General features: G+C 46.4%; 1 protein-coding gene across 1 annotated transcript in view; it reads right to left on the minus strand.

The window, feature by feature from the left end:
* PLXNA2 (plexin A2) overlaps positions 1-20756 on the minus strand; it is a 177190-nt gene that overhangs the window by 110803 nt on the left and 45631 nt on the right. Inside the window, exons 3-5 of the mRNA XM_026661161.2 lie at positions 8511-8611; positions 1547-1670; positions 688-841 (exon numbers count right to left, since the gene is read on the minus strand). Coding sequence (XP_026516946.2) covers positions 688-841; positions 1547-1670; positions 8511-8611 — 379 coding nt within the window. The remainder of the gene's footprint in view (positions 1-687; positions 842-1546; positions 1671-8510; positions 8612-20756) is intronic.

Consider the following 20756-nt stretch of genomic DNA (forward strand, 5'->3'; position numbering starts at 1 on the left):
ACTGCACTAGCTGAGCTGTGCGAGGGAGGTTTGCTCTTCACTTTCCTAGCTCTCTCCAAGCCCCTAACTTTCATGAGCACTCAAATTCAACATAACATTTTACATATAGGAAAATATCAGCAGGAAAGCACAGATGACACCTGGAAGCGCGCCAAGGAGAAAATGAGTTTAAAACAAGTAGCATTCTGGTTCTGGAGAGAGGGAGAGGGGGAATATGACAGCAGTGACATTAATGAAGAAACAACCCAAAGATCAAAACCAAAAAATAGAAACCTCATCCACCTACTCACAGCGACTGAGTCAGGCCTGAGTGCAGCAACCCCCACACTTTCACCTCCCACATCTGCCTAGCATGAAGGGTGAGTTCCCTGGTGGGATGAGAGACAAGGTAGCTGGCTTGAAGATTCACCAGTTATTGGGGTTTCTTGGGCACAGCCTATATCCTGAGGATCTGGGTTGTTACCGGATAGCCACCTCCGACCCCATTCCTGGATGGTTTGTCATCCCGCACAGCATCACCGGGGTTCAGGCAGGATTGATATACAGCCCAGCTGTGGTCTGCTCTGCTCTGCCTGGCAGCTAGATCTAGACCTGCTCGGCACTCGCTGGCTCCTCTCCCCCATAAGGCGAATACACAGGCAAAACGCAAGGCCACCAGGCAATACTCCAATCATGAAATCAGCTCACCTTGGTCCACAGGAATGGCGGGGACATCTTTAGGGGCCGGTGAAATGCAGACAACCTGGCTGCCGGAAACTTGGCCTTCCACCTCAGTGAGGTTTCCAAACAAACAGGTGATTCCAGCTGACAGGTCTGGAGCATCACTCACCAGCAGGCTGAGCTGGAACAAGGGAAAAGGAGAGAAAAAAAAAAATACAACCAAGATCCCATTAGCTGTCAGAACTACCCAGAGTTCCCTTTAGATTTTCAGCACCTGCTGCTTCTCTGTGGAGCATCAACCCTACGCAGAGAAAAAGACCAGACATGTAGCACGCAGCCACTCCTTTCACTGTAACCAGAGGAGGAAAGGTGGACAGTGTTGCAATTTTTTTCTCCACTCATATATGATGGCCATACAGTCCCCTCTTTAGCCAGTCCCTGGGAAAAGGGTGGCAGGTGTTCTGGGACCTGCCTCTCCCAGTGCAGCACCTGGAACAGAGCAGGTAGGGAGGGTGTGCAGCCGCTTAGAAAGGAACAGCTGGGAGCCTATGGGCAGCTAGATCCTCCCAGAGGGACAAGTAATGGCAGGGAAAAGAGAAACTTTTCCTTCAATGTTTAACGGAGGCTGGCAGTTGCTCAGTGCAAATGTGGGCATTGGGGCCAGATTTGGGAATGTGGGTGTCTGTGTGACCTCTGACTCCCTTCCCTTACCAACCCCTTCATGAACCTGAACTCCATGTTCATGGGAAAATATCTGTAGAGAAAAAAAATGGCTGTCATTATGATTCTGAGCCTGTGTGTCTGGAGCACTGTCTGTCACAACTGAGCTACCCTGGCCCATGGGACTGAGGGCCTGCGCACAGAATCACCTGCCACCTGTACCTACCGGAAGGCTGTGCTCAGACACAGAGATGCTGCTGGGCTGCACGGTGACACTCATACACTGGTTGATGCTGGCTGCAAATCGGTACGGCTCATCTGCTCGCTCGCACTTGTCCTTCCGGGAGCACCTGATATACACACAAGTGTCAGTGCAAAGGGACACCTGATGAACTTATCTCTGTCTGTCAAACAGCAGGGAGTGCCATTGTTGGTCAGGACTGTGGTGCAGCAGCAGAGCTGTCGGAGCGGAGCCCAGCATTGGCTGGATAAGTGCAGCAACAGGGGATAATAATGACCAGGACTGAGGTGCATCGACAGAGCTCTGTGCACAGATTCCAGGGCCAGTATAGCAGGTGCAGAGGCTGCAGATCAGAAAAGAAATGCACTAGCAGACACATTTGGGGTAGGGAAGAGCAAAGAGCCCGGGGATGAAAAGACCATTGGGTGCTGCTAGGAGACGTGCACAGTCCTACCCAAACTGTGCCTGATTTTAGCAGTGTTGAGCACCCACAGCTCCCACGGACTTCAGGTGGATCTGTGGGAACTCAGCATTTCTGAAAACCAGACCCACTATATCTGGCTCAGATCAGCACTCTGAGCTCCTCATTTCTGTCAGCAACAAACTCACAATCCACAGGCTACCTTAAATAGAAAGCAATAAAAGGCATTAACAAGACAGCACCTGCACTTTAATTAAAAGAAAAACACGCGGCTAATAAATCTTCTCTTACAAAGCCAAGGGTCTTGAAGTGCTGGAAGCTGTAATTTCTTATCCCGAGGCTGGAGTCACTAGAGTTAAGTTCAGTTGTCATGCCCGAATCTCCCTGACTCTCTCCACCCTCCTTCCGCCTCGCAAAGAAACCATTAAGTGTGCCAAGCTGAATGATGAGTGCTGCTCCTGGAGTGTGCCGTGCTGTGTGCTCATCACCAAAGCCATTTCACTGAGGAGAACCTCAGTGTGGACTGAAATTCTGATTCACAATCAGAGCTGCTCTCTGAATCAGGAGAGGTGAAGTAAAAAGGGCTAATCAGTTCCCGCCTCACGACTCTGCCCCATGATTGGAAATTAAGGAGCCATTCAACAAAACAGAGGACTGAAAATGCTACCCTGCAGTATGCGAAGTCAAGCTGTGACCCTCCCTGCAGCTGTAAAGCACGTTTATTACGGCAGTGCTTAGGGACCAATCCAGATTGGGGCCCCATTGTGCTAGGCACTGTACAAACACAGAAGGGTAGCGAGTCAGAGGCTGGATAATTTTATGACCATCCGTATAATTGCGGTTACATAAGCAGCAAGCTAATATAAAGGGGCCAACTACAGCCAACTGTGGTGATGTGGACACCTGTTCACTAGGAACCGGATAGAGACTCAGCAACTTATTTTACACATAGCAATTACCATTAAAGTAAGCATTACCAGCTGTCCCTGCATAGTGGTATCAGAGAAGTAGTACAGTGCTCTTCTATCCTATGGTATACGGGGAAAGCGGAGTCTTTCAGATTCCACTATATAGTATTCAGAGTAGCAGCCGTGTTAGTCTGTATCCGCAAAAATAACAGGAGTACTTGTGGCACCTTAGAGACTAACAAATTTATTAGAGCATAAGCTTTCGTGGGCTACAACCCACTTCTTCGGATGCACTATATAGTAGTGGCTGGAATATGTTGAATTTTATTGGTGTCAACGAACAGTCATCAAATGATATCAACTTTCACTTACTGTTAACCTCCGAATGCCATTACCAGTCGCCTGAGACCCCCATTCATGTGCTTTTCTAAGCACCCATTTGAATGTATTTGTTACTTTAAGCAGTAAAGTGAGTGCTCTTCTCCCACTTAGGACTGGAGTCAGTGGAAGGAATACTCAACACAAAAGCAGGTTTGGCGGTTTTGTTTTCCTTGTGGCAGGGCTGGGCGCAATCTTAGGTAAACATCTACATTAGCAGACACACTGACTGTTCCACAAAGAGTCTTAATCTCCCCGTGCCAAACCTCTCCTAAATGAGGTGACAAGAGCCTGGCAAAATCGGGACTCAAACATAAAAAGGGAGCTACCTTCATTGCTGAAAGGCTGTTTGCTTCTGAATAAGAAAAGCACTGAGGTTCCCACTTTCCCTTTCCATACCTGACAATTGATGTAGCTGTCCTCCTCCCCCTCCCCCATTTTCCCTTTTTTGGAATATAATAATGGATCTAAATATGAATGCTGCTAAAGAAAAGAATTATTGAGGTTTAAGTGAATCTGTAAGATAGCTTGAAAGTGAGCTTTTGACTGGAGCCTTTATCTCATTGACTCACTGGAATGGCTCTTTTTTATCATACTATTTATGGCAACAGCCCTAACAGAGATAAATAGGTCTGTAGACAATAACATACTTGCAGAGAGCAGCATATAGAGAGAGCCTTGCAGGTTGCAAATTCCACTGGACCAAAGATACTCAATCTCCTTGAGGCCTCTGCCTACCTCCCAAAGAGCAGAATTGCTGGAGGAGGAGGAGTAGTAAAAATTAACCTCTCTGTCTTGATTATAAAGTAAAAGAGAATGAATGGAGATCACACCCAAGCTGGATCTTGGGAATACTGTACATGAGGCAGGTTGCTCATTCTTTTGGATGGTGGTGAACCAAGGGATCCAGCAAAAGGAAACATACTTTTCCCTTGGCCATTTCTTGTAGGGATTTTTGGAATCTCATGTTATGTCCCAGACTCCTGGAAGGCTCCTTCAATCAAGGTGCAAGACAGTGTGTGCTGTGTCCTTCTCCAGTGGGAAGTCCCCTACCCTGCTACTGCTACCAGCTAATGGATTTACACCCTGAGCTCAAATGTTAGTGGCCTGTGCTGTGGTGCTGACAATTGGTCCATAGAAAAATTAACACCACAATTAATTGGCAGCCTAAAAGGTCTTTGGGCCAGAGGTTGTCTTCCTATTCAGCCCTGCAGTGCCTAAGGGTATGGCTACCCAGCAAGCGCCAGTCTGCAGTAGCAAATTTTAGAGCCCCGGTCTACACACTCAGGCTCATGCTATGGCGCTCCTCATAGCTGCGTAGACATTCAGGCTTGGGCTGCAGCTCAGACTCTGAAGCCTAAGAGACGGGGATGGGCTTCACAGCCACAATATCTACCCAGCTGTTTTTGGCACTGCAGCATGAGTCCTGTGAGCCTGAGTCTGACAACCTGGGCTGTGAGACGTGTTGCCGTGGGATGCACAGATGTACCCTGACATGTTTTGGGTGCTACCGTAATGTAACGAACAATCGGTAAAGGCGAAAACCTGCATTGAAATGCTTACTTATGAACTACAATGTGAAATCAGACTCAGCTAATCCCCAGTACACCTCCACTGTATGTTTGCCCAGAGCACAATCTCTTCTAGTCCAATATTAAATTCCAAGTCTTCCCCTTGCTTCTTCCATCCCTACCCCAACCTGCCTCCCAAAACCTCTGCAGGGGATTAAGTGGATGCAGAAGCTGTTAGTTCAGCTCATTTCACCCTTTTGGCTTTGATTTTTGTTCCTCTGTCTCATGGGCTTGTGCAGGTGAATGTATGTAAAGGCATCTCCCCTCATCGTCCTCTAGATGGAATATAGAGAATTGTGGTTCTGCTTCTGTGTGACCTAATAGATCTGACCCTTTAGCCCAAACACAAGCAGCTCCTGCTTTTAGATCCAGAGATCATGGGTTAATCCCCACGGACGATTTAACCAGGGGCATCATTACACTTAGATTATAAATTTACACGTGCACAGTGCCAAGAACAAAGGGGCACCAATCCCTGACTGGGACCTCTAGGCACAACTGCAATAGTAATATTAAATAATAAACAACAACAATAATAATACGCTGTAGTCACTCAGAAATTGAAGACAGCAGTAGGGAGAGAACTCAGAACCTCCTGGTCACTTAGAGTTTTATGGCAACAGTGGATACAACTGAGATCCTCCTGCACTAAAAGGGGCAGTACAGAGCCTATGACACACACTCCTGACTCCATCCAGCAGAGGTCAGTGGTGTCTGTGTCTGTCTGTCTTTCACTCGCATACCAATTCATGACACCGTTATGATTTCAAGATCCAAAAGCTTTCGTTGTCTTGGTAATCACTCAAAAGTTCTGGCTAAGCACCCACAAGTTCAGATTCTGATCCGAGCATCCCGAGTCTGCAAAACTGTCCATAAATTCCACATGGATAAACTGTTTCATAGGATCCCCAGCTCACCTTCCCTGCTTCTGGCTGAGCCAGGAATACAGCGTTATGACAAAGAACTTCTGCAGCTGTTTTGGTATTTCTCTCACCATCCAGGACCCAGAAGTGCAGAAGCAGACTCAAAATAGAAAAAAGGTGGGAAAAGCGGTTGGAATCCTGGGCCAAGGCTCTCAGTTGGTTCTTACTGTATCTGAACTGGCTCAGGTATCCCTGATGGCCACTTTACTGTCACAAGGGCTTTATTTTCTCTCTCCCTCAGCACTCTACCTCTATCTCAGTTTCAATTTCCCCAGCCCCCTAAACCCCCTCTTTAGTGTCTCTTTTTGTCAACCCTCTGTGAATGCAGCGTGAGCAGCACATCCTGACCTGTGACCTCCCCACCAAACACAGAAGCAGCTGGCCCATCTGGCAGGAGTGAAATGTAAAAATTAGAGGACAGAGATGACAAATGAAATACAAACACACCGGCATTGGGGGCTTCCAAACAAATATGACAGCGGCTTCAGTAACAGCAAGATAAACTAAATTATTTACAGCTTCAGACAGGGGCTAAAAAATGATCATTGCTCTGCGCAGGCAGTGGGAAGGCAGAGAAACTCCAAGGAAGGGTCAGAAAATAACAGCAGGGAAGAAGGTGTTGTAGTGGCCTGCGTACTGCAGGCTGTTGGCCAGATTTAGCCCTGTACCTCAATGCATGGTCTGGCTCCCCCAACCTTCCTGCTCTGCTCCCCTTTTATCTTACCTCTGTATGCACAACACTCCACGCCCCTGGCCTGAGTTCTCTTCTTACAAGCTACCAGTCCCTATGTTGGGCAAGGGAAAGTCATTTAATGGTTCAAGAAGGGGGACTGGGAACATGAACTCCTGGGTTTTGCCTGTCCTGCCACTGATGTTTTGTGTGACCTTGAGCAAGTCATCATCATCGTTTGTATTCAGTAGCACCTGGAGGCTCAAACTGAGATCAAGGTCCCATTGTGCGAGGTGCTGTACATGCAGTGAGAGACAGCCCCAAAATGCTTACAATCGACATAGTCATGACAGCCACAGGGGGGCAGAAACGAAGTCTCTTCATCTCTTCATGCCCTACTTTTCTTCTCTGCAAAATGAGGATAACAATCCTTACCTTCCCCTCCCTGGTGGGTTGTGAGACTTAATTAATTAGTATTAGCAAAGGACATAGTGATCCTTTCACCTTCCAGCTCTAATCACCAGACAAAGTGAGACTTGTAGTGGGAGGGTATAAACAAAAAGAGCCATAGCTTAAGCAGCAACTAGACAGAGAACAACCTGACTGGGAAGTCTCCCTGTTTATTAAGGTACCCCGCAACACATCCTGGTCCTGTCTGGTAACACTGTGGAGCACCCAGAATGCTATAACCACTCCATAGGACTGATTTCAAACATTTGTAGGTCCTGTGATATCGTCAACAATGGACAGAGTCAATGAGGGGTTGGGCAGTCTGGACTTAAAGGGAGAAGCAATGAAGGAGGAGGAAAAATAGACAAGCTAAGACCGTTTCAGGAATTTGATCCAAGAGTGCTAAATTCTTCACTGCTGTGCATTCATTTACACCCAGGCACAGGGAGTGCTGAGTGCTACCAAACCAGAATGATAGTGTCTCACACTTGTTCTGCACAGGTCTAGGTAGCAGCAAGGTAGCAGAGCATCAGGCCCTGTGACTACTGGTTATTCTCGTAAAGTTTCCCTGAATGCGGCAACTGAAATTAAACACACGGTTCCCCAGGTTGTGGGAGTGCAGATACCCCCATGCTTACAGGTCTCTAATCCAGTCCAGATTTTGTATATAAGCCTTTACTGCTCTCCTTCTCGCGCCCTCCTAACACCTGCTGCTTCGGCGTGTGGCCAAGTGCTATTGTGTCGGTCCCTGAACTCTGTCCCTCTGCCTCCGCCCCAATTTCCACCCATTTAATGGGAGCGCTTTGCTGGCTGGCACGGAGCCAGAAGGCTTTCGATGTCTTTCTACCAGTGTGCTCCAGGTTTCTCCCCCCAAGTGTGCACGCCAGGTCCCCCTTCCGCTTTAGCAAGTGAACACTATTGTCGCAGAGAGAGTGCACAAATACCGCCCGAATTCAGAGACCCAGTTTCCTGAAGCGCCCCGGAAAAATCTTTATTTCCTTTGTCTCCACTGACATGAGTTAGAGCTGCTGGTCTCAAACCTAGCACAGTGCCCCAGCCTAACCCACAGTTTCATTGCTTTGCTGGGTTTGGCCCACTGCCTGAAGCATTCCGTTTTCTGACATTCCAAAGTAGTAGTTAAATAGTCTCCCCTTGCCACCCGTAAAGAGCCAAATCCTCTGCTCAGGTGCACAGGTGAAACCTTCCTGATGTCAATAAGGTCATATAGTCCACCCCACTATTAAAAACTCCCTCCAATTCGGAACAATTAGGGATTTGGGTAAATAACAAGGCTGTGTGAAACTAGTGGGCTTCCATTCCCATGAGTTTCAGTTCACGTGGTTTCATGCTCTTTGACATTCACTTCACATGCTGGATTTATTCCCCATCTCCTAAATCTAGGGAGTATATTTTCATTTTTAACAGGACTTCCGTGATATTCAGTAGCATTCACCCTGCAGTGCAAGGAATTCCCCTGTAGGAAAAGAGCGATTGTAAAAGGCTGGTACTGTATTCGTTTTTTTGTTTGTTTGTTTTTTAATATCCACATACAAGAAGAGTTCAGGTTTTTAAGGCTTCTCTTGCAATAAACCCATAAATTCAAATCAAATGGCTGATGATGGACTTACATGTGGTGAAGAGTGCACCAGCCGCAGTGAGGGTCCCCTGAGCTCAGACATTCCCCACAGGTTGTGTATTGCTCACAGGATTCAACAGGAACCCTGGACACCTAGAAAGGAAGTAAATAAACATGTTCATTGCATTTTCACTCCCCTTGTCTTCACAACATACAAAACAGCAGCAACTAGCCCTTTTATAGGGGCTTTTCTCTGAGGACTGCAAAGCGATTCACAAACTTTAATTAAAGACTAAAAAAATCCTTGTGGGGTAAATCAATACTATGAAACATTATACCCGTTTTACAGACAAGGACACCAAAGCTCAGAGGTGCTCAGTAGATTGCCCAAGGTTGCACAGCAAGTCAGTGGCAGAACTGAGAACAGAACCCAGTACCCTGTTCTAACATGTTAGAGAAAGTGACTCTCAGTTTTTCTTCCTACAGAAACGTACAGGTACGTACGCGACAGCTAGCCCGAGGTGCAGCCCCTGCTGCAGAGGCCACACTGCTATTTTTAGCGTGCTAGCTTGTGCAGACCTAGCATGTGTCTGTTCACTTGCAGTTGGAAGCACGCTCCCAGGTGCAGTGTAGATGTACCCTGTGTTTCATACAGGGCTGCGGGAAAAGTTCTTAGCAGGAAGGTTAGGAGGAAATAAAATTCCCCAAGAGGATAGGGAACGGCAGTGCACGTTTGAAGAGCAAATACTGCCATTTTGGTTTTGCTTTGCTTTCACCCTTCAAATACTGTAATTGAATTTTGGGCCCCGTAATAACGTTTTCAGTGATGCATGGTTAAGATAAAATTGATCAAATTTCAAGCTTCCATCCCTAGGCTGGTAGCTACAGAGATTAGGAAGGAATTATTCCCTGTTATACAGCACTGAAAATTGGTGAGATGTATTTTAAGGGTCTTCATCTCCTTTAGCAGGATCAGGTATGGGTCCATACTGGCCCTGAAGGGCCAGTAGTCTGATCCAAGGGGATAAATCCTAGACTTCAGTGTTTCATAGGCCTCTTAATGGCCCTCGACACAGGGGTGAATTTCAGCCTGGGAGAGCTTCCTATGAGCACATCTGGATTCCATGAGAATCTCCGGGCAAGAACAGACGGTTACTCTCAGATCCTCAGTAAAGTACTCTCAATACATAGCAGGACAAGCCATATTAAAACAAGTGGCTGTAACCCTGTGCAGTCACAATTCCATTTCTCAGGATCACTGACAAGACATCTTCAGATAAGGGAGTAAAAGTTTCTCAAAACCAGACAATGGGGCTGCCTGGCCTGTCTCACAGGGGCAGGAGAGAAAAGAAAATGAAGAGGGAATGCCTCTGTCGCCAGGGATTTACAAAAATCACCAGGAATCTGGCCATCAGCAAATAACTTCACACAGTAACCTTCATGAACAGAAAAGGTACATTTACACCGGTGAGATGTTACAAGGTCCTGACCCACTTATCATAATTAACTCCCCCCGAAATACTGCCTACAAGACGAGGGCTTTAACCCCAGTGTCATTGCCAGATTCCAATCTGGCAATTATGCTTTGCCTCTTTTAATCCCCTCCCTGCAGTTTCAACGAGATGAGGTATTTCTCTCCACTTCCTGTCCTAAAGCCATCATATGGGCTTCTGCGTAGAGTTCAATAGCTATCGCATTCCACCCCAGAAGAAGGTGTGTTTCAGCAGCAGACTCATTGTCACAAGACAGCATTGAGGGCAAGAACTTAGCAGGATTCAGCACAAGGACTGGACATTTATCTGGATCACCAGAATATCCAGTCTCAAAATCAAACTAACAAAAGTTTGGGAAGGGACATAAGCCCTCCTGCATCCTAATCGCTAATGAACAGGGCGAGAAGGAGACATTCCCTGGGGCAGGTTATCCCATCATTGCTTACTGTGAGGTTCTTTTACCTTTCTCTGAGGTGCTAACCACTATCAAAGACAGTATATTGGACTAGACGGACCTCCGGTCAAATCCAATATGACAATTCATATGAAGTGAGATTCATCTATACATTTTAAAAAAATCTTATATACAGTCTATGAAGTGCTGTGGGATCCGTAGGGGTGAAAGATGATGTGTAAATGTTTTAGTTAATACATAATAATAATAATAATAATAATAATAATTATTACTACCTATCATGTTGTATCAACAGCAGAGACACAAATGTCCCATTTACAATAAATAGCAACATACAGTCAAGCTTGCCTGGCAAAGAGGCCTAGCGGAGGGGGTGATCGGGGCTTAGCCTGTGCAGACAGATTGCACAGCAGTCTGGGGTGAGCACATCAGAGGCTCTTGCTGGTTTGTGTTAGTGAAATCTGTCTGCTAACGCACCGGCAAATGCTCTCTTTGGCAGCCGGAAGGCAGAGTTCTAGTCCAAGGAGCCAGTCCCAAAACCGCCCCCACGCGCACACTTGTTTGGAGGCGTAAACATGTGCTGGGATGGTCCAGGACAGGACGTAGACTGCTGGCTTCCATATGGCTCACAGAAACAAATCTTGGAGGTACTGCTTGCAAGCTGGGACTGGCAAGTCAGACTTCAGCAGGTCAGCAATCCACAGTGACACAAAGCCTGTATAAGTCATAAGGTTTTGACTGAGTTGGGAAGCAGAATTACACCCTCATGAAGCCCCGTCCCTTCCACCGAAGAGGCGGCCATATTTTAATGTAACCCTGCCAAACCTTCCCTTCCCAGGAGACCATACAAATGCACCCAGGAAGAGACCATACTGTGTCGTAACACACCATCTCCTCCTTGGAGGTAGGGTGACCAGACACCAAGTGTGAAAAATCGGGACGGAGGTGGGGGGTAATAGGAGCCTATATAAGAAAAAGACCCAAAAATCGGGACTGTCCCTATAAAATCGGGACATCTGGTCACCCTACTTGGAGGTGACTGTTCCAGCCCACTCTGTACCTGCCCCCAGTAGGCAGGATGCCTCAAGTACTATTAGTTATTTAGATATTAAGCAATGGGTTTGGTAAAAGTCTATATGTCTGTTTCTCACCTGCTCTGCACCTTGTGCAGTCACGGACACCGGTGCAAACAGCCAGTGTAATCGAATACAGAATTCTGAGTTGGCAGCATTTTATGCTGATTTTGCACAGAGCTATATGGTGACACAAGGTACAGGGCAGGGGAGAACCATGTTCTGTGTACCAGATTCACCACTATGTAACTTCAGTGTTACACCAGTGCAAGTTCCACTGATGTCATTAGAGTCACAGCAGCACATAACTGGAGTAACAAAATGGTGAATCAGGCCCAGAGAGTTCATGTCCATGGAGGATGTGTATTCTTGGTTGTAATTTTTAATGTCTGTGCCAGTCTGAGTGTCAGAGTGAGGCATTTCACAACTTGAAATAAATACTAAAATCCACCACCACACCTACCCCTCTACGCTCCCCCTACCCCCCCAAAAACAACATCCCCCCCCCCAGCTCTTGGCTTCAGATTTTGGCTTGTAATAAAAAGAAGAAAAAAAGATTGAAAGGCAAATATTCAAGGGAAAAGGAGCCCCTGTGGTAGAAATGAAAGTGAACAGAAAAAGGATCTTTTATGTTTAAAACGCTGCATGCTCAAGTAGGCGGGAGAAGAACATTTCTGATTCCTGTTCCAGTTCACCTCTCCCATGGCAATCGCTCTCTGCCGGGCTCTGGTGTATCCGTTACACTAACCAATGGGCTCCCTTCCGCTCTGCCATCCAAACAGAGCCCTTGTGCAGAGATAACTAAAGCCAAGTGTGCGGCCTCTTTCCTTGGGTTTCTGGCTCCTTGTGAGTGATTTCTGCAACTGGCTGAAATTAAAACAACTGTCTGCATTACATTCGCTCTGTCTGTCAAAACACGGCCTCGCTCTCAGCAGCTGGGAAGTCAGGGGCTGAAAGGAAGCAGTGTCTCTCTGAACAAAGGCCACTTTCACGCCAAATGTTGTTGATATAGTGAGAACCCAGTTCCTCTCTAAACATGAAACCAATAGGGCTGCTTTTCTTCTTGTTTCCTGGGCCCTACTTAACAGCTTTAAAAAAATTATTATATCTATAAAATTTATGTTGCGCCAGGACACTACGGAGCCGTTTCGGCCTGGAATTAGCCAGTGCTGCAATTATGGAGGCCTTTTGGGTCAAATTCAGTGGTGATGTAAACCGTGGTGGAAGGCACGTAAGAGGCAAAGCTGTGCGCAACATGCACCCATTCGGGATCCCAAGGGCGTGCAAGGGACAAACTTACACATGGAGAAGGGCGATGTAGGAAAAGGAAACAATCGGAGGGTGTGATAAGGACACAGGAGGTCTGGGTTCAGTCCCTGGCTCTACCATACGCTCTGTCTGTCCAAGTCTCTTCCTCTCTGCGCCTCAGCTCCCCATCTGTAAAATGGCAATAATGATGTTCTCTCTCTCTCATCATTTGTCTGTCCGGTCAACCTAGTCTATAAGGGGCTCTCTCTCGTTAGGTGTCTGTACAGCTACTAGCACAATGGGGCCCTGATCTCACAGGGCCAGTAACTGCTACTACAGCACAAATAGATGAGTACCCATCTCTTTCTCTCTCTCTCACACATACACACACAATCAGACAGACATACCCCCTCACCCCTACGCTGTCTGCAACATTCCGAAGTTCAGCCCTACTGTCAGAGGACACCACACCCGTTGTGGTTATCCAGGTACTTATGAGGTCCCCATCACCACTAATAGATTAAATATGCCTATTCTGAATTTCTGTATGTTTTAGAGGCAAAAATTGCCATTTGATAGAATTTTCTTGTGACACACAAGGAAGCCTGGTGAAAATTCAAGACAACAGAGTGTGCACTGGCTGTGACCAAGCAGTTAAAATAAATGCTTTCTTTTCAGCCTCCCAAACAAAGGGCAGGGAGAGAGAACGGGACTGCCAGCGCCATGAAACTGACCAGGAAACTAAGAATTGAATCTTATCCCAAAGTTGGAATCTGCCTCCCTCTCTCGTTCAGGATGCCAGGATGGGACAACGTTCCCTGCAAACATCCAAGTCTCCTGATGGCAACATGGGAGCTGCTGTGAAAGGTTGTCTAGTGCTTGGTCAGCACTGGAGCAGAGGGGAACATAGGCCCATGTGTGCGAGAGAACAGTTGCCTCCATGACCAGGCTTCTGTTCCCCTCACTGGGGAGTTTCTGAGTACCTGTGAAGATGGAAAGTCAGGTGGCTTCATGATTCTAAAGGTGCTAGTCTACACCAGAAGTGCTACAGCGGCACAGCTGTACTGATGCAGTTGCGTTGACGCAGCGCATCTGGTGAAGACGCTCTATGCCGACGGGAGAGAGCTCTCCTATCCGCATAATAAAACCACCTCCGTGAGTGGCAGGAGCTCCGTCGGCGGGAGAAGCTCTCCCATCGACAGCGCTGTCCACACCAGCGCTTATGTCGGTGTAACTTATGTCGCTCAGCGGGGTGGCTTACTCACACCCCTGAGCGACGTCGTAAGTTATATCGACTTAACTTGTAATGAAGATGAGCCCTAACCTTCTCCCCCTCTTCACCGGGGCTCTGAGCATTTGTTCTCCTGATGCTGTTTAATTTTATTCTCGGAATTCCCATCAGTCATTGACATGGCTGCTACTGACATCATGTGGTGCTTAATTAAACCAGTTGTCATGGAATAACATGCAAGGGGGGAAATGTTTCCTTTGTTTCTTTTTTGTTTCATTTTGCAGTGGTAAAATGGGCTCCGATTCCCTTTAAAGGGGCTACCCAACCTAGGCCAATACTGTTTTACAGGACCTGCTCTTATGAATCTACAATAAATTTAGATTAGGCTCCTTTTCACATTTGTAAAGTGGTGTGTACTCTTACAGTGCTATAGAAATAATAAATGCCAATAGCAATAATTATTACAGTAGCAATTGTACAAATAATTTATGTCATGAATTTCGCCTCTTTTTCTGCTGGTGGAACATCTGTGAGTAAATATGAATGCCAGCAAATGTATTTACTATTCAAAATTATTCGACAAATCTTTTCAAATTATGTACTAATTTTGAATAGTTCATAGGTCAGATGGGACCATGTAGCCTGACCTGCACAACACCAGCTATAGAAGTTCAGCCAGTCATCCCTGCATTACACCCCACAACTTGTGTCTGACTGAAGTATATCCTTCAGAAAGAGATCTCAGCAAACTCTTCCGCCTGCATTGGGTCACTATGATCACGCCAATAAGTCACCTGTTATTGTTTCTGTTCCCTAATTGGAAGAGTGCATATACACTTCTGGAGTGAATTTCCTATTTGTACTCCACCACACAGCTTTAAAATCACTCCTTGCAAACAAACGTTCAAGCCCGAAACTGATGAAATATGATGAAATATCCAAAGAGACATTCACAGAAAGAAAACACAACAGGATTGTGAACACAGATGAAGCAAAGTCATTTCAACGTTTGAGAGAATATTGGAGGAATGTTTTTTTGCAACACTTGCCCCATCATATATTTGCCCAGCTCTCACAATTATAACACATAATCCACTATCCTTGTAATCTGAAATCCAAATACACCTCTACCTCGATATAACGCGACCCGATATAACATGAATTAGGATATAACGCGGTAAAGCAGTGCTCCGGGGGGGGGGAGGCTGCATACTCAGGTGGATCAAAGCAAGTTCAATATAACGCGGTTTCACCTATAACGCGGTAAGATTTTTTGGCTCCCGAGGACAGCGTTATATCGAAGTAGAGATGTACTAAGGATTCCAATGGACTGTATGTAGAATGTCCAGAGTTTGGTGAGTAAAAGCACCGAACTCCCATTAACAGCAGGCATTATCATGTACCCCTATCTCTAGAGCGCTGCGTGGATACAAAATTAGTATCTGCATCCGATCCGCAAAAAATGGTCCGCAGATACCCACAACCCCATCCACGGCTGGGGATATAAAGCGGATCTCCGTGGATTTGCAGGGCTCTAACTATGTCATCACACATGGTTCTGAAAGCTTATTTCCCTCTCAGAAGCACGGGGATTCCCTTGCTCCTTACAAAAGTCGGGTGGAAATACTTGCTTGTGTTTTAATTGCTTTCAAAATGTTCTCTGCCAGGCTAATTATCATTATGAAACCGAAGTGTTTGTGCGCATGAAATGCCGCATTAGGGAGAGAAGATAAGGAACACCATGTTTCAGCCATGTAGCTGTCTGCACGCTGAGGGAGAAACAACATGGATCGGAGTTGATTTAAAAAACAAAACAAAGAAACAATGAGATCAGACAGAAAAGTGAAGGATTCAAATGAATGTAATTCACACTGCCATGAAAGGATAGCAACAGCCTGGCAAAAACTGAAAGAAAGCAGGAACATCAGTCATATAAAACGGACCGGCCCAGCTGGAAATAGCAATGCTTTGCAAGAGATGAAGGTTTGATTTCTGGGCCTGCTCTTGTTTCCCAAATTGGCAGGGGCTGGGAGAGAATGCCTTGAAGTTGATTAGTTTGTTTTCCCTCCATCTCGGCCAGGGATCACTGAAAGACAGAAAAGAAAGACAGAAGGCATTGTCTAAAAGATAAAAATAGATGCAGAGAAAAGGCAGGAGAGAGAGAAAGAGAGAGAGTGCGCAAATGGGAAAAATCAGAAGGAATGAAAAGGAGAGAATGGAAAAAGGAAAGAGAAAAACCACACATGAGAGCAAGTGACTGATGGAACATAAGTATGGAAATGCCTCCTCCTCGGCGGATCACAGTGCTAGCTATTGACACTCAGTGAAAGCATCATTTTTAGAAGCATAACTGCCTGTGTCCATGGTGGTCAAATATCATTTCAACCCAGAGATTGTTTTCTGACAATTGGAGCAAAGGAGCTGCACTGCTGTGCCTCCCCTAGCCTCCAAGTATGCTTATTAGCACATACACTTCCACCTGTCCCTGCATGCGGACCAGTCACTCTTTGACAGAGACGGGCTGACAGGTTCGGGGGCAAAGTGGGAGCTCACACAACAAGCAGCTCTTCTCCGCAGCGAACGCAGAGAGGGGGGCAGGAATGCAGGCATCAAAAGAACGGCTTCTTCAGATTTGATGGCCACAGGTGGCACGAGCGAGGAATGAAAGGCGTTTCTAGCCGTAACCAGACGCAGCAGAACTAATGAAGTCCAAAGCTGTTCATTTCACATAGTGGTGAAGAGGCTGATTGACTGGCACCTGTCCACAATGAGCCAGTGGAAAGAACAGAAGGAGGGAAGCAGGGAAAAGAGACAGAGCTCCCTTATATGAGCTGCATCGTGTGTACTGAGCGGTGCCACAGACCCAGAGAACTTATCACTGGGGCGGGAGGGGAGGGGAGAGAAAGGAAGATAAGCTTGAGCACCAAAACACCAGCTGAAGTTACTGGGAGCTGTAGCTATTCAGCACCCGTGAAACTCAGGCCCAAACAGCATGAGAGTCCACGTAGCCCATCCCACCTCACCTTGAGCAAGTCACCGTATCACTGTAATATCTGATCGTCTTCCTAACATCTGTCACATGTGGTTTATTCTCTCTCACATCTTCTCCCCAAGAGCAGAATTGTGTGCGCAGAGTAATGGTTGGTTTCGGTAGGGTTTTGTTTTTTAAATGCCCACGCTGCTCTATGTGGCAGGCCCAGTGTGCCTGGCCCTGAGAGCAGAAGGTGGGGAGGTTTAGGATGGGCCTTAGTCCCTGGTGGAGTTTGTTCCGCGGTCTCGGACAGGTTGTCTCCTGCGCTGATGAGCTTTACCCTGACAGTGGAAATTTCCGTTGTGCCTGAGGAGTGGAGCTGTTGACGATAGGCCTCACCTCAGAGAGCTATGCTCTTTTAGCGATGGTCTTCGACAGAAACAGGCTTACATTTTTAGAAATAGAGACTAATTCTGGGTGCCTTGAGACCACTTGGGCTGATTTTCCAAAGGTACTGAGTATTTGTCCTCACGCCAACTGACTTGAAAACGAGGCCTGAGGTGTCTGAAGCTGGGCGCCCCAATAAAATGAAGGCACCTAGAATTGGCCTCCAGTTTTCCAAATTTAGAACCTGATCCTACAACTGTAGAACATGATGCCCCAACTTCTTGCACAAAGGTGGGTTGCTGAGCCCCACGCAGAAGTCTGCTGACTCCAGTGAGGCTGTGTGAGGGAGATAGTTCAACTCCCACTGCAGGACTTAGCCACAGGCTTTAGTTTCTCCATCAGTCATTTCCCTCCCGTTGATATAACGGGGTTAATACCCACCCCACATGGGTGCGGGGAGAATGGATCAGTGTGTGCAAGTGCTACAAACATTAAGCACCACACCACAATCAGATGTATTAAGGACAATAGCTAAGAAGCCAACGCTCACCTGGCGTTTTTTCTCTCCTTTTCCAATGGGAGTCTCAGTACAACAGCGCGCCCTACCCTCCCTTTACTGCTTGTGCTCCTTTACTTGACACAGCAGCTTTGGCGTTGAGTTTTTCACTTCCCTAATTATGAACCTCGTTCCCAGTAATTAAATGATAAAAGACTCATTACTGCTTTCCTTGACTGTCTGACCTGTAACAAAATAAAAAAATAAAAAATGGAGACTTTCCAAATCCTCTTAAACACCCCTCCCCCGTTCCACAAGAACCTTAAAAATAAATAAAACAGTCTGGCTCCAATAAATAAATGAAAGAATAAATAAATAAATAAATAAAGTAGAAGTTTTCACATTTTATGACTGCTACCAACACAAGCAGCTGACCTCTCTGACTACGAGCCAGCCCATGGGGCATCCCATAAGTATGGCGTATTGCCTGGAGACCCATTGCGGGTAGTGAAGTTCAAACAGAAAATCTATTTTTAATGACTTTGGGGAGTGCTGTGGAGATGCTGAGTAATTCAATGTAATTAAAGCTATCTATCATTGAGTGAGTAGGAGCCGAAAGTTGATGAACTTTTCAATGAGATTTTTTTCCCCCTTCATTCATAAAAACATAGCCATGGCTCCTGCAGGAATCATAAAACAAAACAAAAAAATGGGAAGAACTCTCACCAGGTCCAGCTGTTCATGCTTCAGGGTGCCAGCATGGGATGAAGCTGGGGGAAAATAAAGAACAAACCAAACTTTCCCCCAGTATTTGTGAAAAGTTTGACAAACTTTTTCTTTGATGCTTTTGCTGCTGTCTCCTTTTCCCCAGCCCTGCTCAAATATTGAGGCTCTCTGGGATATATTTTTCTAAGGCCAAGCAAAAAGCTTGGTCACCATATCGGGCTGAGAAGTACATTGTGTTCCTCATTTTAAAGATGGGCCAGAACTAAAACCTTGGGTCCCATGAGCCTTAAACTTTGGGAGAATTCAGATCCAGAGCTGAATTTTGTGGATCAGGCTCAAATAATGCTGATTTTTAATGCAGAACCGTCCCCCCCCATGTAAAACTGACAACAATCACACAAACTTCAAGGAAGGAAGGAAGAAGCTACTTAGTGTGGTATATAGGGCAATAACTAGGACAAATGAGAGGCAAGTGAAAAGGGAACATTTAGACAGGATAGCGGGAGAAATGTCCCTACAGTGTGGTCTGTTACACTGTGGATTAGACTCCCACGGTAAGCGCTAGGAAAATCAGCACCTGGGCCATTTTAAAATGAGACTGGACAAAGCACTCACAAACACACTGCAGGAAACAATCTTTCTTGGGGATGTGATTTAATAAGTCTCCTTCCGTCCCTCACATCTCTCGTTGTGAATATCAGCATATGGCTTCTAGAGAGCAAACAAAAGTTTAATTGTATCTTAATGTTCAGGAAAGCGAGGGGCCCATCAACAATGGTCAGGGCTAGTCAAAGGGAGAGCAGATTCTCTTCTAACTGCCCCACTGCACCTCGTTTTGACTTGGAGCACAGCCAGCTATTCCAGTAGTGGGCGCTCTTGTGGGGTGGACCAAAGCACCCCCAGACCAAACCTGCAGCACCCCAGGGTGTTTTAGACCTCTCCATTTGTAGTACTGAACTAGGGTCTTTAGAGCACTCCTTACAATTCTCTCACTTTCACACCCATCCTGCCTGGTTTGCAGCCCAGTGGGGAGGATCTGGAAAGCAGGAGAAGATGTCAGAACCAGAAAAAAAACTGCCACAAAATTAACCCTTTGTTTGGTGAACTCCAGGGAAAAGCATTATGGATGGAGAAGAGAATTGAACTGACTCAAGCCCCAGTGGAAAAATCCAGAGGGCAAAGTGGAAAGGTGACTCTCACACAGAGAGGTCTGTTTCTCCAAAGGGTGACTGTCAAAGCATGCACAAAGCCACACAAGCACCTGCTGCAGGATGCTTATTCAAAATCATCTTAAAAGGCAAGAACTGATTGTTTGCTCCGGTCCTTCATGAAAAGATTCTAAATCCGCCACTACTTTCCTGAAAGGAAAGCCAGGGAGACCACACAAAGTCACTGCAAGGAACCATCTGTGCCTCGTCCTGGCTCCTGAGCACGTGTGCCAACGTCCGCAGGAACTACACGGCTATTTTTGATGCATCCTTTACATAATGGATGAGATGCAAAGCGAGCTCTCCAATGGACGAGCCCTTGTGAAGGGACCTGCTCTACATGACATGCCAAGCCTTCTGGACGGCGCTTCCACCAGCCGCTCTGGTGCTTTGTTGCTTTGGAACAGACAAGCGCAACAAGAGCCTGGCACAGCTGCCAAACCCTGCCAAAGGTGCAGCGTTTCAGAGCCAGAATCGGCGCTCATGCAGCCTATTCTTAAAGGCTCCACTAGTTGAAGAGCGCATGAGCTAAAACTCATAGTAATGCCTGGATATTTTAAACCCACTACGTGCTTCTGTACAACCCCTCTCCTAAGGCTAGGGGTCCCATCTTGGAAGGGCAAGCCTTTTAGCCTTTTAGCTTCAGTAGACAATTAGTATGTGGTAAGAGAGTCCCATCCAGGAGGCCATCCAAATACCCCTCCCTTTTCAAAGCTGACTTTGCAAGGCAAACATCTACCCATCCAGCCTCTTATGCTGTCCCCATCTGAATAACAGACAAATAATACTCAAAAACATACAGATGTGTGCACAAAACAGCTAACTGCACATGCCAACACGTACAACCATGTGAAAAACATTTACTTGTGAGTACAAACATGAGCGCATGTGCAAACCACACATTTGTGCCCACAAGTAGGTATTTTTCACATGTAACTGCCTATCGGCACTTGTGGTTGGCTGCTTTTGCACTTTGACAGCATGTTTTGTTGAGGCAGTCACACGGTCACATGTGCGCACTCACTTTCCCCATGCGTATTAGGCAACAGT

The sequence above is a fragment of the Terrapene carolina genome, unplaced genomic scaffold, assembly GCF_002925995.2.
Source record: "Terrapene carolina triunguis isolate 2854851 unplaced genomic scaffold, T_m_triunguis-2.0 Scaffold926, whole genome shotgun sequence".
Classification (NCBI taxonomy): Eukaryota; Metazoa; Chordata; order Testudines; family Emydidae; genus Terrapene; species Terrapene triunguis.